The sequence below is a fragment of the Oncorhynchus nerka genome, linkage group LG7, assembly GCF_034236695.1.
Source record: "Oncorhynchus nerka isolate Pitt River linkage group LG7, Oner_Uvic_2.0, whole genome shotgun sequence".
Classification (NCBI taxonomy): Eukaryota; Metazoa; Chordata; class Actinopteri; order Salmoniformes; family Salmonidae; genus Oncorhynchus; species Oncorhynchus nerka.
In genome coordinates this window covers 83,441,217-83,463,092 of record NC_088402.1, presented here as the reverse complement: position 1 = coordinate 83,463,092, position 21,876 = coordinate 83,441,217, and the positions used below count along the sequence as shown (strand labels likewise).

Sequence of the window (21,876 nt, the reverse complement as noted above, 5' to 3'; positions counted from 1 at the left end):
CTGGTGTAGTATTATAAATGATGGACCTACTTCTGGTGTAGTATTATAAATTATGTCATTTCTTTCTGAACAGACAGCAGTTATTCCTTAACTCTGGCAAATGTATTTCAATATACATACAGTATATGATATGGTATATGAAGGATGGTAGTGCTTAAGTTGTAAATCGGGAGATGCCGGAACAAAAAGTGAGCGCGAGAGAGGTGAGAACAAAAAGTGAGCCCGCGGCTATGATTCTATAAGGAAATAAATGATGAAGTGCAACGCTGGAGAGATGAGAGGTGCAGGTCATAGAAAGTAAACGTCATTCTAGTTCTGAGAGAGATACAGGCGTTCTTCTGTCTTTCACCACATCAACGGCCACACATTGGTCTCAAGCATAGGCTATAATGTTGCACCAACCATTAACCCGAGCCGGCCCAACACAAATTAATTCGTAAAATATCAAGTGTGGGCTGAAAATCTACGTTTTCACATTATGTTGTTTTCGGGGGCAGGAGAATTAATGAGGAGGCAACTCGAATGAACACTGATCGCTTTTGTTAGAATTTTTAGTTTGCAAACAGTGATTTTTTTTTTTCTCTCGCGTAGATGTGCCGGTGTTGTGCCGAAAATCTCCCCCTGCTTCTAATTTGCTTAATTTTGTAGCTAGAGTCAAATATTTTCTGTGGAACACAACAGAGTCAAATAGTTTCTATAGAACAAACTTCACATCAGGATAGGCGACTGAAATGAATAATTATTGTATGTGTGTTATATTAATAAACATAGAGGAGGGAGTAAAATGTTGGCAAGCAATAAACATTTGAGAACAACTATGGCTGAATTATTATCCTGACACTTTCACATATACTAGTTGAATAAGACACGGGAGAGATGACGAATTTTGGCAAAGAGATTTATTTATAGACTAATACAAAATCAGTAGCGGATTTAGGTACAGGCGACATGGGCAAACGCCAAGGGCGGCATCTTGCCAAGGGTGGGGGCAGGCGCGGACGCTGAAGGAGGGGTTCGCCCAGGGGCCATACAAGCTAGAACCGCCACAAACACTTGAAACAAATAGCCAAACCGAAAACTGCAGACAAAAATGCTTTCTGCTACTAAGATCAGTGAAATGTAGACTAAACTGTCAACGGAGTGAAGAGCAGAAATCTCAACTAGTAAGCAAGTCGCAACAATGAAGAACGTGAAGGGGGGGAGAATTCTGGCAGGGGGAGATTTTCACCTGATCCTGCTCAAATTAAGCACTGAAGGATGGTCAGCTATGGTTCTGGTCCCCAGCTGGCAAAGCTCGGCAAAACTGGTTGAAGTGACATCATGATGACATAATGATGAAATGACATAATGATGAACCGTTTCAGGTTGTAATAACATCAATTCAACATGTTTTACTCACAGAGTTATTTTTCTTCTCACAGAAAGACAAACTGTGGGTTTCTTTCATTTTGACGGACATATTTCCTTGGGAATCTGTTGTAATTGACAACTCATGAGAAGTCAAAACAGGGAGGTGTCAAAACCCTGTCCGGATTATAGTCAATAAATGTCAATCCTTGATGTTTATAATGTATAAGATGTTTATAATGTATAAGGTAAATTCACTTTGTAGTGTCACTGAAAATATAGAAGAGATTGTTTCTTATTATTTCAACGATATATTGATTAGTTGCATGACACCTCACTAATGGTACATTTTTCCGTCACTAGTCAGCTTCCTAGAGGTCTAAGTTAAGTTGGGACCATATTATACAAGAAGAGGTGTAGGCCAAGCCTGCAGAGGGACAACAGTTCCATGTGTGAGAGACATTCTGTTTCTGGAAATGTTTGGAATCCTCTTGCATTCTATGGATTAATTGCGTCCACCACTGGGGGTTCTGCCTGAAGATGTTGCCTGTCCTGAAGGGAAGAGCTGTGGGTGAGACTGTAGGGTTGGGGTAAGATGAGGTAAGAGTCTGGCTGTAGTAGGGTTGGGGTAAGAGTCTGGCTGTAGTAGGGTTGGGGTAAGAGTCTGGCTGTAGTAGGGTTGGGGTAAGAGTCTGGCTGTAGTAGGGTTGGGGTAAGCTGAGGTAAGAGTCTGGCTGTAGTAGGTTTGGGGTAAGATGAGGTAAGAGTCTGGCTGTAGTAGGGTTGGGGTAAGAGTCTGGCTGTAGTAGGGTTGGGGTAAGAGTCTGGCTGTAGTAGGGTTGGGGTAAGAGTCTGGCTGTAGTAGGGTCGGGGTAAGATGAGGTAAGAGTCTGGCTGCAGTAGGTTTGGGGTAAAATGAGGTAAGAGTCTGGCTGTAGTAGGGTCGGGGTAAGAGTCTGGCTATAGTAGGGTTGGGGTAAGCTGAGGTAAGAGTCTGGCTGTAGTAGGTTTGGGGTAAGATGAGGTAAGAGTCTGGCTGTAGTAGGGTTGGGGTAAGAGTCTGGCTGTACTAGGGTTGGGGTAAGAGTCTGGCTGTAGCAGGGTTGGGGTAAGAGTCTGGCTATAGTAGGGTTGGGGTAAGAGTCTGACTGTAGTAGGGTTGGGGTAAGATGAGGTGAAAGTCTGGCTGTAGCAGGGTTGGGGTAAGATGAGGTAAGAGTCTGGCTGTAGTAGGGTTGGGGTAAGAGTCTGGCTGTAGTAGGGTTGGGGTAAGAGTCTGGCTGTAGTAGGGTTGGGTTAAGAGTCTGGCTGTAGTAGGGTCGGGGTAAGATGAGGTAAGAGTCTGGCTGCAGTAGGTTTGGGGTAAAATGAGGTAAGAGTCTGGCTGTAGTAGGGTCGGGGTAAGAGTCTGGCTATAGTAGGGTTGGGGTAAGCTGAGGTAAGAGTCTGGCTGTAGTAGGTTTGGGGTAAGATGAGGTAAGAGTCTGGCTGTAGTAGGGTTGGGGTAAGAGTCTGGCTGTACTAGGGTTGGGGTAAGAGTCTGGCTGTAGCAGGGTTGGGGTAAGAGTCTGGCTATAGTAGGGTTGGGGTAAGAGTCTGACTGTAGTAGGGTTGGGGTAAGATGAGGTGAAAGTCTGGCTGTAGCAGGGTTGGGGTAAGATGAGGTAAGAGTCTGGCTGTAGTAGGGTTGGGGTAAGAGTCTGGCTGTAGTAGGGTTGGGGTAAGAGTCTGGCTGTAGTAGGGTTGGGGTAAGAGTCTGGCTGTAGTAGGGTTGGGGTAAGAGTCTGGCTGTAGTAGAGTTGGGGTAAGAGTCTGGCTGTAGTAGAGTTGGGGTAAGAGTCTGGCTATAGTAGAGTTGGGGTAAGAGTCTGGCTGTAGTAGAGTTGGGGTAACAGTCTGGCTGTAGTAGAGTTGGGGTAACAGTCTGGCTGTAGTAGAGTTGGGGTAAGAGTCTGGCTGTAGTAGAGTTAGGGTAAGAGTCTGGCTGTCGTAGAGTTGGGGTAAGAGTCTGGCTGTAGTAGAGTTAGGGTAAGAGTCTGGCTGTAGTAGAGTTGGGGTAAGAGTCTGGCTGTAGTAGAGTTGGGGTAAGAGTCTGGCTGTAGTAGGGTTGGGGTAAGATGAGGTAAGAGTCTGGCTGTAGTAGAGTTGGGGTAAGAGTCTGGCTATAGTAGAGTTGGGGTAAGAGTCTGGCTGTAGTAGAGTTGGGGTAACAGTCTGGCTGTAGTAGAGTTGGGGTAACAGTCTGGCTGTAGTAGAGTTGGGGTAACAGTCTGGCTGTAGTAGAGTTGGGGTAACAGTCTGGCTGTAGTAGAGTTGGGGTAAGAGTCTGGCTGTAGTAGAGTTGGGGTAACAGTCTGGCTGTAGTAGAGTTGGGGTAACAGTCTGGCTGTAGTAGAGTTGGGGTAAGAGTCTGGCTGTAGTAGAGTTAGGGTAAGAGTCTGGCTATAGTAGAGTTGGGGTAAGAGTCTGGCTGTAGTAGAGTTGGGGTAACAGTCTGGCTGTAGTAGGGTTGGGGTAAGAGTCTGGCTGTAGTAGAGTTGGGGTAAGAGTCTGGCTGTAGTAGAGTTGGGGTAAGAGTCTGGCTATAGTAGAGTTGGGGTAAGAGTCTGGCTGTAGTAGAGTTAACAGTCTGGCTGTAGTAGAGTTGGGGTAACAGTCTGGCTAGTAGTAGTCTGGCTTGTAGAGTTAGGGTAAGAGTCTGGCTGTAGTAGAGTTGGGGTAAGAGTCTGGCTGTTAGGGTAAGAGTCTGGCTGTTGGGGTAAGAGTCTGGCTGTAGTAGAGTTGGGGTAAGAGTCTGGCTGTAGTAGGGTTGGGGTAAGATGAGGTAAGAGTCTGGCTGTAGTAGAGTTGGGGTAAGAGTCTGGCTATAGTAGAGTTGGGGTAAGAGTCTGGCTGTAGTAGAGTTGGGGTAACAGTCTGGCTCTAGTAGAGTTGGGGTAACAGTCTGGCTGTAGTAGAGTTGGGGTAACAGTCTGGCTGTAGTAGAGTTGGGGTAACAGTCTGGCTAGTAGTAGAGTCTGGCTGTAGTAGAGTTGGGGTAACAGTCTGGCTGTAGTAGAGTTGGGGTAACAGTCTGGCTGTAGTAGAGTTGGGGTAAGAGTCTGGCTGTAGTAGAGTTAGGGTAAGAGTCTGGCTGTAGTAGAGTTAGGGTAAGAGTCTGGCTATAGTAGAGTTGGGGTAAGAGTCTGGCTGTAGTAGAGTTGGGGTAACAGTCTGGCTGTAGTAGGGTTGGGGTAAGAGTCTGGCTGTAGTAGAGTTGGGGTAAGAGTCTGGCTATAGTAGAGTTGGGGTAAGAGTCTGGCTGTAGTAGAGTTGGGGTAACAGTCTGGCTGTAGTAGAGTTGGGGTAACAGTCTGGCTGTAGTAGAGTCTGGGTAACAGTCTGGCTGTAGTAGAGTTGGGGTAACAGTCTGGCTGTAGTAGAGTAAGAGTCTGGCTGTAGTAGAGTTAGGGTGAGTCTGGCTATAGTAGAGTTGGGGTAAGAGTCTGGCTGTAGTAGAGTTGGGGTAACAGTCTGGCTAGTAGGGTTGGGGTAAGAGTCTGGCTGTAGTAGAGTTGGGGTAAGAGTCTGGCTGTAGTAGAGTTGGGGTAACAGTCTGGCTGTAGTAGAGTCTGGCTGTTAGAGTTGGGGTAACAGTCTGGCTGTAGTAGAGTTGGGGTAACAGTCTGGCTGTAGTAGAGTTGGGGTAAGAGTCTGGCTGTAGTAGAGTTAGGGTAAGAGTCTGGCTGTAGTAGAGTTGGGGTAAGAGTCTGGCTGTAGTAGAGTTAGGGTAAGAGTCTGGCTGTAGTAGAGTTGGGGTAAGAGTCTGGCTGTAGTAGAGTTGGGGTAAGAGTCTGGCTGTAGTAGGGTTGGGGTAAGATGAGGTAAGAGTCTGGCTGTAGTAGAGTTGGGGTAAGAGTCTGGCTATAGTAGAGTTGGGGTAAGAGTCTGGCTGTAGTAGAGTTGGGGTAACAGTCTGGCTCTAGTAGAGTTGGGGTAACAGTCTGGCTGTAGTAGAGTTGGGGTAACAGTCTGGCTGTAGTAGAGTTGGGGTAACAGTCTGGCTGTAGTAGATTTGGGGTAAGAGTCTGGCTGTAGTAGAGTTGGGGTAACAGTCTGGCTGTAGTAGAGTTGGGGTAACAGTCTGGCTGTAGTAGAGTTAGGGTAAGAGTCTGGCTGTAGTAGAGTTAGGGTAAGTCTGGCAGTCTGGCTATAGTAGAGTTGGGGTAAGAGTCTGGCTGTAGTAGAGTTGGGGTAACAGTCTGGCTGTAGTAGGGTTGGGGTAAGAGTCTGGCTGTAGTAGAGTTGGGGTAGAGTCTGGCAGTCTGGCTGTAACAGTCTGGCTGTAGTAGAGTTGGGGTAACAGTCTGGCTGTAGTAGAGTTGGGGTAACAGTCTGGCTGTAGTAGAGTTGGGGTAAGAGTCTGGCTGTAGTAGAGTAGTAACAGTCTGGCTGTAGTAGAGTTGGGGTAAGAGTCTGGCTGTAGTAGAGTTAGGGTAAGAGTCTGGCTGTAGTAGAGTTAGGGTAAGAGCTTAGTAGGTTAAGAGTCTGGCTATAGTAGAGTTGGGGTAAGAGTCTGGCTGTAGTAGAGTTGGGGTAACAGTCTGGCTGTAGTAGGGTTGGGGTAAGAGTCTGGCTGTAGTAGAGTTGGGGTAAGAGTCTGGCTGTAGTAGAGTTAGGGTAAGAGTCTGGCTGTAGTAGAGTTGGGGTAAGAGTCTGGCTGTAGTAGAGTTGGGGTAACAGTCTGGCTGTAGTAGAGTTGGGGTAAGAGTCTGGCTGTAGTAGAGCTGGGGTAAGAGTCTGGCTGTAGTAGAGTTGGGGTAAGAGTCTGGCTGTAGTAGAGCTGGGGTAAGAGTCTGGCTGTAGTAGAGTTGGGGTAAGAGTCTGGCTGTAGTAGAGCTGGGGTAAGATGTTTGTGCTTTAACCTAATGACAGGTATGAGAGGAAAAGGCCCCAGAGTGGCGGTGGCATTGAATGGTTTCTGTTCAGCCTGCATGTCATTGGTTTCTACCCCCTGCCTGCCTGAACCTCTGACCTCTTATCATATCCCCTCGTTGTACTGCTGTGGTTACTTCCTTTCTTTCTTACGGATTGCCCTCTCACTGTTCAGTTTCCTGGAGTCCTCCTGGCAACATAGAGGAAATATTTTGCAAGGCAAGATACTATACGTCTCGTCCTGGTTCAGTAGTGATATGTTTTTTAAGTTTTTCTTAACTGTTAACATTAAGTGATACTAATAGATCTCTTCCTGGTTCAGTAGTGGCATATCAACTAACTGTATACAGCCAGTGATACTAATAGATCTCTTCCTGGTTCAGTAGTGGCATATCAACTAACTGTATACAGCCAGTGATACTAATAGATCTCTTCCTGGTTCAGTAGTGGCATATCAACTAACTGTATACAGCCAGTGATACTAATAGATCTCTTCCTGGTTCAGTAGTGGCATATCAACTAACTGTATACAGCCAGTGAGTGTCTCATTACTAAACCTCTAAACAGAGGGGATGGCTTTTTGATATTTATTGTTCATATTTGTATTATAAAATGGTTTAATTTTAATCAGTTGTTGAAATTTTTCTGATGTTGTACTGTTTTTAACTAATGAGGTTATACATTTTACGTTATTTACATTTATGTTATTTAAATGTAAGATATCAAATGTCAGCTTTCCAACCTACTACAAGGTTTTTACTTTTTATAGACAATTTTCCTTGTTTGATATATATAAAGAGTATACCAAACATTAGGAACACCTTCCTACTATTAACCCCCTCTTTTCCCCTCAGAACAGCCTCAATTGGTCGGGGCATGGTTTCTACAAGGTGGCTAAAGCGTTCCACAGGGATGCTGGCCCATGTTGACTCCACTGCTTCCCACAGTTGTGTTAAATTGGCTGGATGTCCATTGGATGGTAGAGCATTCTTGATACACATGGAAAAATGTTGAGCTTGAAAACCCCAGCAGCGTTGCAGTTCTTGACACAAACCAGTGCACCTGGCACCTACTACCAATGTTCCCTAGATTTTTTTTTTACACTGAGTCTGGGTCTGCTGAGCGCAGACTTGAATGTTGTGATAGTTTTAAAAGTGGTCATGTTGGCTACTGTGGCCATTTGATCATAATGCATAATCCCATCACATTTTAACATGGAATTAGCTTTTCTATCAGCCTACAGTAGCAGCCAATGTGTGGTGTTCAATATAGGCCTACATTCCATGAGACTTTTGAAAAAAAAACATGCAGGGCTTGACATTAACCTGTTTATCCACTTGTCCTTCAGACAAGGAGGGGACTGAAAATGTTGTGTTTGACAGAATAGAATAAAACTTTATTGTCCATCCAGGATGGACATTTTTCTTTGTCTTCGCCTCCCATTAAAAGGATCACATACACATAGTTTCTCACATCATACACATTTAAACCAGTCAGTCCATCATGTTGCATACACTAAAAATAGATAAGTACATTTATTTATTTAATCTTTATTTAACCAGGTAAGTCAGTTAAGAACAAATTCTTATTTTCAATGACGGCCTAGGAACAGTTAACTGCCTGTTCAGGGGCAGAACGACAGATTTGTACCTTGTCAGCTCGGGGGTTTGAACTTGCAACCTTCCGGTTACTAGTCCAACACTCTAACACTAGGCTACCCTGCCTCCCCAAGTACATTGAGGCGGCAGGTATCCTAGTGGTTAGAGCGTTGGGCCAGTAACCGAAAGGTTGCTAAGATCGAATCCCTGATCTGACAAGGTAAAATCTGTCGAACAGCCCCTCAACAAGGCAGTTAACCCACTGTTCCTAGGCCGTCATTGTAAATAAGAATTTGATCTTAACTGACTTGCCTAGTTAAATATAAATAAATTGGTGCAAGAAACCACTTTACAAAATCAAATTCATTATTATTCCCATTATTACAGAGAATCAGACAAATGATGCTACCGTCTGCCTATTGGCTACTTATGGCTCACAACTGGCTATTTAAAGAGTGATAGAAATGTACATGTTTTGTGCTCTTGTAGGAAGCAATCACTCCCCCATTGTTGACTACAAATGATCTATAACTGGGCTAATAATTGACTAACTAGCAAATAATGTGAACAAATGTGCACACGTCGCTCCATGCAGCTCTCACTTTGATCTCAACACAAACACATCTACTCAAGACCACTCATACTGTAGCCTAAACACAGTCCAGTTCAAAGTGAATGGCACAGATCCATATATGGCAATGGCTATTTGCATATAGGCCTACTGCTGCTCTGATTGGTTATGGCGCACCGTATAGAGTACATCATGAGTTGTGCTGTCAATGCAATAGAATCATACACCAATGCGCTCTGCCTACGAGAAAATCTCTTACACAAATGAGTTTTGCATACTAAATCTTGCATAGTTTGTTTTATTTCGGTATATTACATTGAACGCGGCTAATATTGCGTTGATTCAATCACAATTCCCACAGTGAGGTGAAACTTTGATAGTGTTAACTAAAGGGGAAAACTGTAGAAAATTGAGTGAAGTTTAATCTCATATTGCTTCTGCACCGGCAGTCCGAGGGGAGCTGCTCACTAAAGCAAGCACTCAGTTTAGAGGAAACATTACCTACTACCATACCCCGTTCACCCTCAGAATGGGACACATACACAATCCATGTCTCAATTGTCTTATGTCATGGAAAGAACAGGTGTTCTTAATGTTTTGTATACTCAGTGTACAGGTACATACTATATACTGATGACACATCAATTTGTATTGTATTATTAAATACCCAACTCAGGCATAAGGGTGTGTTATAATGGATACTCAGGACAATCCATCCCATCGCACAATATACTGTAAGTTGAATACTGGTTGATGAAGGAATGGACATAAAGCAGACAGTACAGTACAGCACTTTGATAATGGACTTATTAGACAGCACTTTGATAATGGACTTATTAGACAGTATGGTACAGTACTTTGATAATGGACTTATTAGACAGCACTTTGGTAATGGACTTATTAGACAGTATGGTACAGTACTTTGATAATGGACTTATTAGACAGCACTTTGATAATGGACTTATTAGACAGTATGGTACAGTACTTTGGTAATGGACTTATTAGACAGCACTTTGATAATGGACTTATTAGACAGTATGGTACAGTACTTTGGTAATGGACTTATTAGACAGCATAGTACAGTACTTAGATAATGGACTTATTAGACAGTATGGTACAGTACTTTGGTAATGGACTTATTAGACAGTATGGTACAGTACTTAGATAATGGACTTATTAGACAGTATGGTACAGTACTTTGGTAATGGACTTATTAGACAGTATGGTACAGTACTTTGGTAATGGACTTATTAGACAGCATAGTACAGTACTTTGGTAATGGACTTATTAGACAGTATGGTACAGTACTTTGGTAATGGACTTATTAGACAGTATGGTACAGTACTTTGATAATGGACTTATTAGACAGTATAGTACAGTACTTTGGTAATGGACTTATTAGACAGTATAGTACAGTACTTTGGTAATGGACTTATTAGACAGCATAGTACAGTACTTTGGTAATGGACTTATTAGACAGTATAGTACAGTACTTTGGTAATGGACTTATTAGACAGTATAGTACAGTACTTTGGTAATGGACTTATTAGACAGCACTTTGATAATGGACTTATTAGACAGTATAGTACAGTACTTTGATAATGGACTTATTAGACAGCATAGTACAGTACTTTGGTAATGAACTTATTAGACAGTATAGTACAGTACTTTGATAATGGACTTATTAGACAGTATAGTACAGTACTTTGGTAATGGACTTATTAGACAGTATGGTACAGTACTTTGATAATGGACTTATTAGACAGTATAGTACAGTACTTTGGTAATGGACTTATTAGACAGTATGGTACAGTACTTTGATAATGGACTTATTAGACAGTATAGTACAGTACTTTGGTAATGGACTTATTAGACAGTATGGTACAGTACTTTGATAATGGACTTATTAGACAGTATAGTACAGTACTTTGGTAATGGACTTATTAGACAGCACTTTGATAATGGACTTATTAGACAGTATAGTACAGTACTTTGATAATGGACTTATTAGACAGCACTTTGATAATGGACTTATTAGACAGCACTTTGATAATGGACTTATTAGACAGCACTTTGATAATGGACTTATTAGACAGCACTTTGATAATGGACTTATTAGACAGCACTTTGATAATGGACTTATTAGACAGTATAGTACAGTACTTTGATAATGGACTTATTAGACAGTATAACACAGTACTTTGGTAATGGACGTATTAAACAGGCAATACAGTACAGTACTTTGATAATGGACTTATTAGACAGTATAGTACAGTACTTAGATAATGGACTTATTAGACAGTATAACACAGTACTTTGGTAATGGACGTATTAAACAGGCAATACAGTACAGTACTTTGATAATGGACTTATTAGACAGCATAGTACAGTACTTTGATAATGGACTTATTAGACAGTATAGTACAGTACTTAGATAATGGACTTATTAGACAGTATAGTACAGTACTTAGATAATGGACTTATTAGACAGTATAACACAGTACTTTGGTAATGGACGTATTAAACAGGCAATACAGTACAGTACTTTTATCATGGACTTATTAGACAGGCAATACAGAACAACAAAGTCACCTTGTCTGGGAACCCCAAGATCGTCTCCCATATACAAACCTTCTGCATCATCTCTTTGGTTTGTGTGTGTGCACGTCCGTCTGTGTCTGTACCTCTGTGCGTTTGTGTGTGTGCAAACGTTTGTCTGTGTGTGTGTGTTTCTCCCTCCCCAGGCCTGAAGACCATTGTCGGTGCTCTAATACAATCGGTGAAGAAATTGTCAGATGTTATGATCCTCACGGTATTCTGTCTCGGTGTCTTCGCTCTGATTGGACTACAGCTCTTCATGGGCAACCTACGACAAAAATGCGTGATTTGGCCAATCAACTCCACCGAGAACTTCTTGGCCAACGGCAGCATAGGCTTCGACTGGAATGAATACATCAATAACGACAGTAAGTAGCCTGGCCGCAGTCAAACACACCAGGGTTGTGTTTTTAAGAGCACAACGTAGCAAAATGTTTGCATTTGCTGAGAAAATTTGTCCTATATCCCTCTACATCACAGGAGGTTGGACCTTAATTGGGGAGGACGGGCTCGTGTTAATGGCTGGAGCGGAATCAGTGGAATGGTATCAAATACATCAAACACATGGTTTGATAACATTCCATTTGCGCCGTTCCAGGAGTTATTATGAGCCGTTCTCCACTTAGCAGCCTCCACTGATCTACATAGCTGCAGAGGTCTAGCCTTCTACTCCTAAATGGCCATTAGAAAAGACAGATAGGGAATGTTATTCTGATGCTATTCTGTATGTGTGTGTTGTGTTTCTTTCACCAGAAAATTTCTACTTCCTGCCTAGACAATTGGATGCCCTTTTATGTGGCAACAGTTCAGATTCTGGGTGAGTTGCATACAGGCCCCTGGTGTCCGTTCTGGAACTGAATGAGCTCTGCCCAAGCTGTGCCAAAAACCCTGGTATGCCCAAGAAAGTCTATGTAAATTAGGATTTCTAGAATGGTCCAAAGATGTTTTCTAGACGACTGTTTTGGACTCTAAAATTAGTATATTATGATGAATTTCAATCCCCACAGTGAATTATTTTCAAGTTCGCTACAAATCTAGATATTTAATTAAATAGTGATCCATTCTGACTACTACATTTGTAGTCACGCAGGACCACGTGCTGACACAGACCAATCATGAGCCGGCCTGTGATCTTTGCGCGCGTCTCTCAGGCAGGATGAAAACAAGTACATCGACCATGATCCTTTGCTATTTACCAGAGGAGGCTGGTGGGAGGATCTATAGGATGCCAGGCTCGTTGTAATGGCTCCTCCCACCAGTCTCCTCATCATAATCCTGAGTGTGTTTTTGGTGTCATTCACCCCCATATGGCGCGCTTCAAATTGAAAAAATTCCGTCTTCATGCGCCATCAGGAGTTTTCCATAGGATACATGGATGACTTCAGCGCTATCACTCTCCACTGGTTTAAATGTGTCTGTCTGTCTGTCTGTCTGTCTGTCTGTCTGTCTGTCTGTCTGTCTGTCTGTCTGTCTGTCTGTCTGTCTGTCTGTCTGTCTGTCTGTCTGTCTGTCTGTCTGTCTGTCTGTCTGTCTGTCTGTCTGTCTGTCTGTCTGTCTGTCTGTCTGTCTGTCTGTCTCTCCTTCTTTCTGTGTCTGCCTGTCTATCATTCTTATTCTTTCATTAAACCAGACAATTGTACTATCCGGCAGCCATGTTGTTTTTGTATGTAAATATTGCTGAGTCTTTGTATGGTTGTGTGGCCCTCTCCTCTCCCCCCAGCCGCTGCCCTGAAGGCTTCACATGCATGAAAGCTGGCAGGAATCCAAATTACGGTTACACCAGCTTTGACAGCTTTGGATGGGCTTTCCTGGCTCTCTTCAGACTCATGACACAGGACTTCTGGGAGAACCTCTACATGCTGGTGAGCACAGAATGAAATAGAACATACAGTATTATATACATGGCTTCTATCTATGATATTGTATATCTATGCTGGTGAGACAGGCTTGTTGTTTTACCAAAGGATATGTTGGTTTGGTTTTGAGTTACACCACTGTTCAAAAGTTTGGGGTCACTTAGAAATGTCCTAGTTTTGAAAGAAAAGCAATTTTTTTTGTCCATTAAAATAACATCAAATTGATCAGAAATACAGTGTAGACATTGTTCATGTTGTAAATGGCTATTGTAGCTGGAAATGGCAGATTTTTTATGGAATATCTACATCGGCGTACAGAGGCCCATTATCAGCAACCATCACTCCTGTGTTCCAATGGCACGTTGTGTTAGCTAATCCAAGTTTATCATTTTAAAAGGCTAATTGATCATTAGAAACCCTTTTGCAATTATGTTAGCACATCTGAAAACTGTTGTTCTGATTAAAGAAGCAATAAACCTTCTTTAGACTAGTTGAGTATCTGGAACATCAGCATTTGTGGGTTCGATTACAGGCTCAAAATGTCCAGAAACAAATAACTTTCTTCTGAAACTCGTCAGTCTATTCTTGTTCTGAGAAATGAAGGCTATTCCATGCGAGAAATTGCCATGAAACTGAAGATCTCGTACAACGCTGTGTACTACTCCCTTCACAGAACAGCGCAAACTGCCCCTAACCAGAATAGAAAGAGGAGTGGGAGGCCCCGGTGCACAACTGAGCAAGTGGACAAGTATATTAGAGTGTTTAGTTGGAGAAACAGATGCCTCACAAATTCTCAACTGGCAGCTTCATTAAATAGTACCCGCAAAACACCAGTGTCAACGTCAACAGTGAAGAAGCGACTCTGGGATGCTGGCCTTCTAGGCAGAGTTGCAAAGAAAAAGCCATATCCCAGACGTGGTGGTGAGGCGGGGCTAGCATTGAAGATCAGGAGTAATGGTCTGGCGTTGTAGTGGAGAAACAGTCCGATACTGGTAGAATGGCAAGTATTATCCAGGCAAAAAAAAGGGTTGGTATCTGTGCAGAAGGTAAACGCTGCTAGCAGTGGCTAACAATGACTAAATAGCGTGTAGCTAATTAGCTAGTTATCTTCTGATGGCTAGATGGTTCTGGCTATAAGGTCTAAAAATGAAACATAATAGCGGTTCCGTCTCACATTGCGTTAGGCAGATTACCGGAAGGTATAATTGAATTAAAATGGAAAAGAGATTGAAAATAAAATTGAAATATATACAAAATAAGACGAAAAATACAAAAGTACACGAGAGGACGAAGAAACAAAACACGTCTGCACTGCTACGCCATCTTGGAGTATCCTGCCCTGGCAAATCGCGCTGTTAAGACACTGATGCCCTTTGCAACCACATACCTATGTGAGAGTTGATTCTCGGCCCTCACTAGCATGAAAACTAAATACAGGCACAGACTGTGTGTGGAAAATGATTTAAGGCTGAGACTCTTTCCAATACAACCCAACATTGCAGAGTTCTGTGCATCCTTTCAAGCACACTCTTCTCATTAACCTGTGGTGAGTTATTCACAATTTTCGATTAACAAATCACATTTTATATGTAAGATGGTTAAATAAAGAGCAAAATTATTGATGATTATTATTATATTATTATTTGTGGCCTGGTCCTATAAGAGCTCTTTGTCACTTCCCACAAGCCGGGTTGTGACAAAAACTCACTCTCATTCTTGTGTTTAATAAATGTATTATATAGTGTGTGTGTGGCAGGCTTACAATGATGGCAAAAAAACATAATTTGAGAGTGCGCTGACCCTGGTGCTAGAGGGGGTACAGCTGACCCTGGTGATAGAGGGGGTACGCAGCTGGAGGTTGAATGTTTGAAGGGGTACGGGACTATAAAAAGTTTGGGAGCCAAAGCTCTAGAGGCACCAATTCCTCCAATGTTAAAGTGCGTTGGAGATCATTCCACACGTAAGGTGCAAAAAAGCTAAAAGCAGATCTACTCACTGGAGATGGAAGGGACCTCCGGAGTTACCCATCCCTGAGAGCAGGTGTCTTGTACGTCTAGAGTTATTTTTTTGTAACAGTATTTTTATTGGAATTTCACAATTTTCACCCATATTAAGAGATACAACAACAACGACAAAGCAAAAACACAGCACTCACTTACACATACCTGCATATATATATATATATATATATATACACACATACATACCCATACCTGCATATATATATATAGACACATACATACCCATATATATATATATACATACACACATACATACCCATATATATATATATACCTACATACAGTGGGGAGAACAAGTATTTGATACAATGCCGATTTTGCAGGTTTTCCTACTTACAAAGCATGTAGAGGTCTGTAATTTTTTATCATAGGTACACTTCAACTGTGAGAGACGGAATCTAAAACAAAAATCCAGAAAATCACATTGTATGATTTTTAAGTAATTAATTTGCATTTTATTGCATGTGTATTAAATACTTGTTCTCCCCACTGTACATCCACACATATACACACACATACATGCACACTCTTCCTCTCCCTGCTCGGCGCTTCTCTCACCCCATCCCCGTCATTGCGTCTCTCAATACATACATTTTAAACAAACATACAAACAGAAATAAAACAGAAAAGTTTAGTTTAAACCAAGAAGTTAGGTTCCACACACAGAACGTACAGTATAATTCTGAAATACATAGATCACCACCATTCTAAAAGAATCCTTGCAGCATAATAGCTGATACCTCAGGTTCTAGGTAATTTAGATAAGGTTCCCATACTTTGTAGAACTGATCTGTTTTAGAATGCAATGTACATGTCAGATATTCCAGTGGCACCCATTCAAATAGTATCTTATGCCAATCTTTAATAGAAGGAACCTTATCACTAATCCACTGTAAAATGATGTTTTTCCTCGCTGAGAAGGTAAGGATGTTGTAAAGCCTCCTCTTACCCACAGAAGTAACATGCCTACTAGGGAGACCCAACAGTAAAGGAACTGGGTCCAATTCTAGATCAACCCCTAGGATCTTTTCAATTTCTTGCAGAACACCAGACCAGTATCTTTGTATTTTGGTATATGACCATAAACAATGTGTTAGGGTGCCTGTATCAGTTTTACATTTAAGAAGAGGAACAGGGGCTAAAAGCATGTCTGCAATTTGGAGATACAGTATATGCAATCTGTGTATTATTCTTAATTGGATTGCTCTAGTACGATTACATATAGATATTGTTTTTGCATATCTCCAAATGTCCTCCCACATCTCTTCGTCAATAGTAACAGACAATTCTTTCTCCCACACTTGTTTCACCCTCTGTGTGTCGACAGCAGAAAATGACCTTAAAGCATCATAAAACAGACTTACAGACATTTTCCTTTTTGGGAAAAAAGGCATTCTTTCAATGACAGACATATCAGGGTTGCCAATTAAGGTGGTGCTCTTCAGAATTTAATGTCTTACTTGTAGGAAGCAGAAAAAGTACTGCTTGGGGAGTCGATATTTCTGGACCATGTGCTCAAATGACAATAAAATCTTATCAGCAAATAAGTCATTTTGTCTGCGTATGCCCTTATTAAGCCACAAGTTAAAGCCAGCATCCAGCAATCCTGGACCAAAATCTGGGTTGTTAAGAATTGGGGTAAAAGCAGAGGTTAGTTTGGACCTTCCCAAAAAATGTTGAACTGACCTCCTTAAGTGTAATGGGATTATTGCAGTGATCTTCTACAGACTTGAACCTTCTGAAAAATAAAAGATCCTGTAAGGGGTATTTGTAAAGAGAAGTCTCAATGTCTAACCAAATAGAGGAGTCATTTGAGATCCAGTCAGAAATACAACAAAGGTGGGCACACCATTGATAGAACCTGATATTGGGCAGGTCCAAGCCGCCCATAGAACATGGCAGCTGCAATATTGCCATCTTAAGTCTTGGCTTGCGTTTACTCCATATAAAGGAACTTAGCCATCCATTTACATCCTTTATTAACTTATTGGAGAGTAATACTGGGATCATTTGGATTGGGGAAAGTAGTCTAGGTAAAATGTTCATTTTCAAATGTTCATGTTCAATTCTACCCAACCAAGAAATCGGGAGAGAGTTCCAGCGCTCCAGTCTTATTGTATCAAACAAGGGAACAAAATTGGCTTTGTACATTTGCTGGAATTTAGGAGTTCCAAATATACCCAGATACTTGAAACCTGAGGGAGACCCTTTAAAAGGGAAGGGGGGAGAAGTATTAGGTACAGAGTGAAGGTTACCAAGTGGCATAGCCTCTGATTTAGTTAAGTTAATCTTATAGCCTGAGAATTCGCTGAATAATTCAATAATATTAATAAGAGATGTAATTGAAGTCTCGGGACTAGAGATGAATATCAGAACATCATCAGCATACAAGCTTACTTTATGGTGAACATCACCAATGAGCAGCCCCTGTATAGCAGGCGTTACCCTGATGGCCTCGGCCAGTGGTTCCATAACGGTGGCAGGGGCGGCAGGGTAGCCTAGTGGTTAGACCGTTGGACTAGTAACCGGAAAGTTGCAAGTTCAAACCCCCGAGCTGACAAGGTACAAATCTGTCATTCTTCCCCTGAACAGGCAGTTAACCCACTGTTCCTAGGCCATCATTGAAAATAAAAATGTGTTCTTAACTGACTTGCCTAGTTAAATAAAGGTACATTTATTTTAAACGGGTGCAAGAGGAGAGGGGACAAAGGACAGCCCTGTCTGGTACCTCTGTGTATAGAGAAGCTATTTGACCTTAGCCCATTAGTAAGGACAGCAGCCTGAGGATCGTCATATAAAACTTTCACCCATTTTATAAAGTTGTCCCCAAAATGTATTTAGAGCAAAGAATAGGTAAGACCACTTCACACGATCAAATGCTTTCTCAGCATCTAGGGAGAGCACAAGACCAGCCATAGCACTTCGTTGGTAGGCTTGAATTACATTAAGAAGCCGCCTGATATTGTTGCATGACTTACGGCCCTTAATGAAGCCAGTTTGGTCTCCTTTCACAATTAGTGGCAGTGAGTCCTCTAATCTTGTGGCTAGAATTTTAGAAGGCAATTTTCTATCCACATTCAGAAGTGAACTGGGTCTCTACGAGGAACAAGACTCTGGACATTTCCCTTTTTGAGAATAAGTGATATGTTGGCTTCTCTCAGCGTTTGAGGGAACTGGTCATTTGAAAATGAGTGATTAAACATATCACGCAATGGCTCAAGGATCAGGCCATGGAACTCTTTATAGAACTCACTACAAAACCCATCTGGTCCTGGGGCCTTACCATTTTGCAGATTCTTAATTGCGAACATTACCTCTTCCTCGGTAATAGGGGCATTAAGGAGAGACCTCTGTTCTTCGGAGATAGTAGGGAGCTCAATCTTAGAAAATAAGTTCTCCATTAATTTGGGTGCGTCATTTGTCAGTTCTGAGGCATAAAGATTTGCATACAATTTCTAAAGAGTCATTTATCAATTTATTTTTATATAAATGATTGCCATCAGAATCAGTAATAGTAGCAATTGACTGTGAGTCAGCTCTCTGTTTAGCTAGGTACGCCAAGTACTTTCCTGGCTTATCGCCATGTTCATTTAGCTTTTTGCCAGACAAATATAATTTTATTTTCAGCGTCCTGTGTTAGGAGAGAGTCCAACGTTGATCTAAGGACTGATATGTACATCTATAGGTTAATAATAAAGTAAGGTATGGAGGAAGTTTATGCAAGACGGCTTTATAAACAAAAATAGTGCAATGCATTGATCTTTGAGACTTCAAAGAGGGCCAGCCTACCTTTTGATACAGAATGCCGTGATGTGTACTCAACCTATCACCCGTAATAAAGCCTAGTGAGCTGTGATAAACTGTTTTCAATGGCTTCAAATAAAATCTAACTTTATTTGCCACATGCGCCGAATACAACAAGTGCAGACTTTACCGTGAAATGCTTACTTACAAGCCCTTAACCAACAGTGCAGTTCAAGAGGAAGAAAATACCAAGTTGACTAAAATAAAAAGTAACACAATAAGAATTACAATAATGAGGCTATATACAGGGGGCACCGGTACCGAGTCAGTGTGTTGAGGTACAGGCTAGTTGTGGTAATCTGTACATGTAGGTGGGGGTGAAGTGACTATGCATAGGTAACAAACAAACAGCAGTGTACAAGGGGGGGGGGGGGGTCAATGTAAATTGTCCGGTGGCGATTTTTATGAATTGTTCAGCAGTCTTATGGCTTGGGGGTAGAAGCTGCTGAGGAACCGCTCCCCTACAGCCTCGTCAATGTTAATGGTGGCCTATTCGGCCCGCCTTTTCCTGTAGTCCACGATCAGCTCCTTTGTCTTGCTCACATTGAGGGAGAGGTTGTTGTCCTGGAACCACACTGCCAGTTCTCTGACCTCCTCCCTATAGGCCATCTCATCGTTGTCGGTGATCAGGCCTACCAATGTTGTGTCGTCAGCAAACTTAATGATGGTGTTGGAGTCGTGTTTGGCCACGCAGTTGTGGGTGAACAGGGAATACAGGAGGGGACTAAGTACACACCCCTGAGGGGCCCCAGTGTTCAGGATCAGCATGGCAGACGTATTGTTGCCTACTCTTATCACCTGGGGGCGGCCCGTCAGGAAGTCCAGGATCCAGTTGCAGATTGAGGTGTTTAGTCTCAGGGTCCTTAGCTTAGTGATGAGCTTTGAGGGTACTATGGTGTTGAACGCTGAGCTGTAGTCGATGAACAGCATTCTCATATAGGTGTTCCTTTTGTCCTGGTGAGAAAGGGCAGTGTGAAGTGTGATTGAGATTGTGTCATCTGTGGATCTGCTGGGGCGGTATGCAAATTGGAGTGGGTCTAGGGTGTCAAGGAGGATAATGACAAAGCAAAAACGTTTTTTTTTGTAATTTAAAAAAAAACTTGAAATATCACATTTACATAAGTATTCAGACCATTTACTCAGTACTTTGTTGAAGCACCTTTTGCAGCGATTACAGCCTCGAGTCTTCTTGGGTATGACGCTACAAGCTTGGCACACCTGTATTTAGGGAGTTTCTGCCATTCTTCTCTGCAGATCCTCTCAAGCTCTGTCAGGTTGGATGGGGAGCATTGCTGCACAGCTATTTCCAGGTCTCTCCAAAGATGTTTGATCAGGTTCAAGTCCGGGCTCTGGCTGGGCCACTCAAGAACATTCAGAGACTTGTCCTGAAGCCACTCATGTGTTGCCTTGGCTGTTTTCTTAGGGTCGTTGTCCTGTTGGAAGGTGAATCTTCACCCCAGGTTCTGAGCGCTCTGGAGACGGTTTTCATCAAGGATCTCTGTTTGCTCCGTTTATCTTCGCCTCGATCCTGACTAGTATCCCAGTCCCTGCCGCTGAAAAACATCCCCACAGCATGATGCTGCTGCCACCACCGTGCTTCACCATAGCGCTGGTGCCCGGTTTCCTCCAGACGTGAAGTATGGCATTCAGGCCAAGAGTTCAATCTTGGTTTCATTAGACCAGAGAATATTGTTTCTCATGTTCTGAGAGTCTTTAGATGCATGTTGGCAAACTCCAAGCGGGCTATCATGTGCATTTTACTGAGAAGTGGTTTCCGTCTGGCCACTCTACTATAAAGGCCTAATTGGTAGAGTGCTGCAGAGATTGTTGTCCTTCTGGAAGGTTCTCCCATCTCCAGAGAGGAACTCTAGAGTTCTGTCAGAGTGATCATTGGGTTCTTGGTCACCTCCCTGAACAAGGCCTTTCTCCCCAGATTGGTCAAATTAACCTGGCAGCCAGCTCTGGGAAGAGTCTTGGTGTTTCCAAACTTCTTCCTTTTAAGAATGATGGAGGCCACTGTGTTTTTTGGGAACCTTCAATGCTGCATAAATATTTTGGTACCCTTCCCCAGATTTGTGCTTCGACACAATCTAGTCTTGGAGCTTGTTTTTTTTGCTTTGACATGCATTGTCAACCATGGGACATTTCTACAAACCTATTTTCGCTTTGTCATTATGGGTGTTGTGTGTAGATTGCTGAGGAAATTGTCTTATTTAATCCATTTTAGAATAAGGCTGTAACATAACAAAATATGGAGAAAAGTCAAGGGTTCTGAATACTTTCCGAAGGCACTGTACATGGAATGATGGAATTACAAATAGCATTCAGAATCAGAGTGGCTGTTTTCCTTCCTCTCTGCTTGAGTCTCATGGTTTCTCCTCTGGGGATAGCAACTCACTGAAAGGACTGGCCTTATGTTAGCTAGCTGTCTGGTGGGGTGTGCTTCCACTGCACTATTCATGGAAAACTAAAATGCAGATATGGGGGAGCCCAGGCTTCATTTGATAAATAATGCCAAGTTGTGACCATGCTGGGAACCTAACACACACACACACACACACACACACACACACACACACACACACACACACACACACACACACACACACACACACACACAAACACGCGCGCACACACAAACACGCGCGCACACACACACACACACACACACACACACACACACACACACACACACACACACACACACACACACACACACACACACACACACACACACACACACACACACTGGGATCAGTCAGTGCATGGAAGTACTTCTGGTGTTGAGGCACAACCAGTAACAATTCCTAGCGTAAAATCAGTTCTACACCTCACTGTTAATCGGCTTACATAATGTCTATGACAGGCAATTAGAGTAATCATCACACTCTAGTAAGCAGAAGGGAATGTAAATTAAATTGATTGTGTTTGCAGTGGGGAAGTGTTACAGTACCGCCACTAGCGTTTAGATTCTACACTTCTACACAGCCTGGATAGGTTCAACAGTACTCAGTAACTGATACATAACCTCTGACCTCTAACGTTTGACCTTTACCCTTTAACCCCACCTCAATATGAACTTCACATCCCTGTCATATGACCCAGTTATCATCGTAATGACGGCCTGGATAAAGGAGGGGGAACCAATTGACGACCTCTTCTGAAGA

The 21,876-nt window shown here is 42.5% G+C and overlaps 1 protein-coding gene across 1 annotated transcript in view; it reads left to right on the top strand.

Annotated features, from left to right (window-relative positions):
* The window catches only part of LOC115118611 (sodium channel protein type 8 subunit alpha-like), a 192,222-nt gene that overhangs the window by 32,646 nt on the left and 137,700 nt on the right, over nucleotides 1–21,876 (top strand). The window contains exons 6-8 of the mRNA XM_065020885.1: nucleotides 11,175–11,396; nucleotides 11,782–11,845; nucleotides 12,749–12,890. Coding sequence (XP_064876957.1) covers nucleotides 11,175–11,396; nucleotides 11,782–11,845; nucleotides 12,749–12,890 — 428 coding nt within the window. The remainder of the gene's footprint in view (nucleotides 1–11,174; nucleotides 11,397–11,781; nucleotides 11,846–12,748; nucleotides 12,891–21,876) is intronic.